Source organism: Neophocaena asiaeorientalis, unplaced genomic scaffold (genome assembly GCF_003031525.2).
Source record: "Neophocaena asiaeorientalis asiaeorientalis breed wild unplaced genomic scaffold, Neophocaena_asiaeorientalis_V1.1 scaffold59, whole genome shotgun sequence".
In the NCBI taxonomy this organism is placed as follows: domain Eukaryota; kingdom Metazoa; phylum Chordata; class Mammalia; order Artiodactyla; family Phocoenidae; genus Neophocaena; species Neophocaena asiaeorientalis.
In genome coordinates this window covers 6425058-6429672 of record NW_020174268.1, presented here as the reverse complement: position 1 = coordinate 6429672, position 4615 = coordinate 6425058, and the positions used below count along the sequence as shown (strand labels likewise).

At 51.4% G+C, this 4615-nt stretch overlaps 1 protein-coding gene across 1 annotated transcript; it reads right to left on the bottom strand.

Moving 5' to 3' along the window:
- Nucleotides 1-416: 416 nt before the first annotated feature.
- Nucleotides 417-2130, bottom strand: ARL11 (ARF like GTPase 11). The gene is made up of 2 exons (XM_024755526.1): nt 2012-2130; nt 417-1222 (listed from the first exon to the last, which is right to left on the bottom strand). The coding sequence occupies exon 2, from the start codon at nt 1202-1204 to the stop codon at nt 656-658; it is 549 nt and encodes a 182-aa protein (XP_024611294.1). The 5' UTR covers nt 1205-1222; nt 2012-2130; the 3' UTR covers nt 417-655.
- Nucleotides 2131-4615: the final 2485 nt, after the last annotated feature.

The following is a 4615-nucleotide window of genomic DNA, read 5'->3' as shown; positions in this document are numbered from 1 at the left end:
AAAACAGAAAGAAAACAATGAAGGGTTTTAGAGAAAGACCAGTACAGGATAACAAAAAGTTGGAGAAGGGTTAATCAGGGTCAAAGAAGAGGATCAATTTTGGAAGGCCTCAACTCCCGGCCTCTGCCCAGGGCTGAGCGCCCCATTGAACTTCTAAACCCAAGATCCTGCAGAAGCAGACTCCATCCTGCTGGCCCTGACTCCTTGCCCTCAGAGTGATGGTGGCACATACCCAGGGGCTACCGGGGAAAATCACTCATAAGATCATGCCCATGTCCAGGTGATATTCTGATTTGATTTTGAAATCTCTTTCCCTCTGTGAATTTAGGTCTTAATTATTCTGCAACCACTTTTTCTGTTATTTCAATTGCTTAGTTCAAACGTGGTAATGAGTTACTAAACGAAGTATGCTGAGGTTTGTTTTTTCCCTCAGAGTATCATTATTCAAAGATTAGTTGATTTTCAACACAAACACTGGTGACAATAAGTCCCAAGAGGAAAATATGCTGTCCAAGCGCAGGGGGATTCCTTGTTTGAGAAACTGAATTTGAGATTCTCCAGGATTAGCAGGTCTTCCGATCCACATGAGCGAAGAAGACAGGCTGCTCTGCCCCAGTCAAGGCCTCTGGCTCTCCCCACAGCCTGCCCCCTGCGCTCACCTGGAGTTACAGTGGTTGCGGGATTTCAGGAGGCGCCTCAGGCTCTCCAGGGCCTCGGGCAGCCCCTCTCCGGTGAGGGCGCTGCAGCCCTGCAGCTCCCAGCAGTGCCCCTGGAACCTGTGCAAGCCCAGCCTGTCTCTGATCTCAGGCAGCGGCAGGGCATGGGGTGCCTCCTGCTTGTTGGCCAGCACCAGGAGGGGCACGCTGGCCAGGTGGGGGTCGGCCAGGGCCTCGGTGAGCTCAGCCTCTGCCTCGGGCAAGCGGGCTTCGTCTGTGCTGTCCAGCACGAAAATGAGGACGTCCGTGCCCTCCAGGTAGTCCTTCCAGCTGGCCCTGAGCTGGCTCTGCCCCCCGACATCCCAGAGGGTCAGAGACATGTGCCCAGGGGCTTCAAGAGGCTCCACATTGAAACCCACGGTGGGCAGGGTCTCCATCAGCTGGTCGCCCTTCAGTTTGTACAGGAGCGTGGTCTTGCCGGCCAAGTCCAGGCCTATCATCACCACCCGGGCTTCTGCCTTGTGACCTCGGGAGTTCACAGACCCCATGGGGGCCACTGCCAGACCCTAGGGGAGAAAGGCCGGGTGCACACATCAGCCATTCTTTTCAGAAGAAACACAAATCCTTGCGGGCACGTGGGAGAAGAGCTTCTACGCCCAAGTAGGAAAGTATCTTTACAGTGTCATATTTCAAACAAAGGCCTGGGCTTCGAAAGGGCAGGGAAGTAGGGGTGTGTGAGTCAGCATCCGCTGACCTATCTCTGGGAGGTGCCCGCTGCAGAGAAGAGGGCAGGGCCTCCCCCTAAAAGACACGGAATGTGGGCTCACATTCCTTGGTAGTTAAAGCAAGGAGGCACAACGAAGTTCCAGTTAGACAAACTGACACATGTTTCAATTCTTGCAGGTCTGTGGCTTCTAGCCTCTGTTTTCCTCCTGTAAGCCTAAACCCCGAAGGGGAAGCTATCTTGGGGTCAGTGCACTAATGGAGGAGGGCAGTCGGCTCATGGTAACTTCTGCTTCCTTTGCCCCCCCCCACCACAGGACCAGGCCGCATCCTGTAAACAGTGGCTATTTATAAATACTGTTGACCTTGGACACATGTATGGCTCAGAGCAAAGTGGTTTCCTCCAGTGTCTTACCAAGGTAAATTACCTCCAGGACATTACACAGGTTTTTCAAGAATCTCAAATTTTAAGACTAAGACCTGTTCCCAGCTTAGTCCAGGGAAAACTTGGCTGGAACAGGGGGAGGGACATCTCACACCCAGGGGAGTATATTTCAGCTGCCCCTGGAGGAAAATAAGATAGCCTCTGTTCATTCCTCATGCCAGGGGTAGAAGAGTGAAATTAAAGTTACCTCAGTGTTATTAGGCTGCGGCCGAAAGCTCCCCCTCTGTGGTGGTCTTCCACCCGCAGCTGCGCTCAGTCCTGAGAGCGAGATGGGAAACGAGTACAGTGACTGTGGCCGGTTCTCCCTTTTTGTGCTTCCTTTTCCCAGATGCTTGGGGGCGGGGCACAGGCTCCGCAGCCCCGCCCTCACCCCGGGGCTCCCTGAGCAGAGCAGTCCTGCTGAGGATATGCCACAAAGATGCCCCCAGCCAGGCCCAGAGCCGACTCCCCGGTTCTTGGCCGTTCAGACTCCATATGCAGGAGGGAGGGCACCCAGCTCAGCACCTTGCCGTGGTCCGCTGATCTGCTCTTCCTCTCACAATCCTGGGATCCCCTCAGTGGAGAAATCTGAGAATCAGACCTCTTCCTTCAGCTCATGCCTCAGTGTGTTTCTGGTGCCTGGAGATTCTTTCATTTGCTTGGAACCATATGTGCTTAAAAACTGCCTAAGTAGGATTAAAACATGCTTAAAAAATAGGTTTAAATGTTGAATATATATATATATATATATATATATATATATACACATATACTGAAGGTAAACCGTAAAAATCAAAAAGTTGTGTTAATGGGTAGAACTATGCGTGATTAAGCTCATTGCTTAAATTTTTTTCTTGAACAGTGTAATTATGTTTCTCCCAGTAAAAATGATGCCTTCAGAAAATAGAATTTTCAAAAAGTTGGCCAGTCAGAAGCCCTTGTTTCTGTAGCAGATTCTGATTTGCATCTGGAGCTCCAGTGATTTGGTTCTCGTAACCAATGACAGTTCTCCTTTCTGGCACATTCTTTCATTACAATGTCAAGAACCAGGTTGGGGAGTGTGGTTCTCTCATCTTACCAACGAAGAAACAGGCTCAGACAGGATACATTATTTGCTCATGGTCTTGCTGAGATTTATAATTCGTCTCTTTCTCTTTCATCATGTCGTGTTACTCATGGAGAAAGTGCTTTGCAAATGGCAAACACCTTATTGTAACTGTTGTCATTAGGCTGCTATATTTTAATAGGAGGAAGCGATTGGGAAAAATCAGAAACCCGGGCGCCACTGTGTCCTGTTGATTTATAGCCAAGGAGCCTAGGGCTGTGGTGTCAGTGGATGGAAAATTAGTAAGAGACATCATCGGAAAGGGGGGTTCTGGCTAAACTGACCTAACAGAGTCGTCACTAAAGACAGGCCAGGGTGATCAGACATCACCTGGGGGTTGGTGGAGAATGAGGAACCTGGTCAGATATCGAGGGTGGAAATTCTCATTAAACAGACTTAGCAGGGTTCTTGCTAAAACTGGATTTTATAAGGAAGTACACAGTCTCAAAGTGGTAAAGGACTGTCTGGAGGGGGCCTTGTCCATCTCATGCATGTGCTGGGCAGTTAGATGAAGCCGTGACCCAGCCCTGTCCAGGCCTGGCTGACAAATCAGTGGGAATCCTGCAAGGAATCTGCCAGGACTTTGTAGGAAGATTGGGGCCGGTCGAGAATAAGGATACAGCAGGCTAAGGATAAGGTGTGCATGGGGGCTGAGGGGCCAGGGATGCAACTCTGGCCCTGGTTCCCCTTGTCTGAGCCCAGGGGAGAAGGGAGTCTGGCCGACTGAAGAAGCCATTGACTTGAGGGGCTCAGAGGCACCATACCAGGCTGCTTGGGTGCTAAGTGCCCCCAGGTGACACAGTGAAGGGAGAGGCACTCCCCCTGCCTCCTGCCCTGAGGATTCCAGGGAAGCCTGGGGCCCCAGGGCCAGCATGCACGCCATCTGGAAGCCCAGCTTTGGTACTGACAGTCAGGCTCTTAGAGAAACATCGCCCTCTAGGGTCTAGACAGACATTCAGGGGGAGGACCCCTGAGCACTGACCAGTCTTCCCTGGAAATAAAGGAGCCTTTCCTGAGGGCTAAGGTCCCTATAAGCTGGAGAAGGTGAGAAGCAAGGAAACAGCGATTACGATTACGTTGAATGGGGCTCTAGTTTTACCCGGAGGCCGTGTGGCCCGAATTACCCCTGTACATTCCAACCCCATCCCTTTGGCTCAGCAAGGAGGAAAGCTTTTTTTTTTTTTTTTTTTTTGCGGTACGCGGGCCTCTCACTGTTGTGACCTCTCCCTTTGCGGAGCACAGGCTCCAGACGCGCAGGCTCAGCAGCCATGGCTCACGGGCCCAGCCGCTCTGGGGCATGTGGGATCTTCCCGGACGGGGGCACGAACCCGTGTCCCCTGCATCGGCAGGGGGACTCTCAACCACTGCGCCACCAGGGAAGCCCAAGGAGGAAAGCTTTTCATTGGACGCCCTCGTGTGGGGAGCTATAGAAGGGCTGCTGATAGAAGGGCCGCTGACCTGGGAGGCAATGAAGAGCAGAAGGTAACAGAGTGGGTTTTGGTTTGGGACCATCTGGGGGCACACTTGGTCTCCACTACTTATTTGCTGTGTCACCTCATGCATGTTCCTGAATTTCTCTGTGCCTCCGTTTCTTTATCTGTAAAATGGAGATGATGATAATACTATGGTACCTAACTTGAAGGGTTATTGGGAGGATTACATAAGTTAAGGCACATCACTAATTACATCAGGGACCTAGTCCCAGGT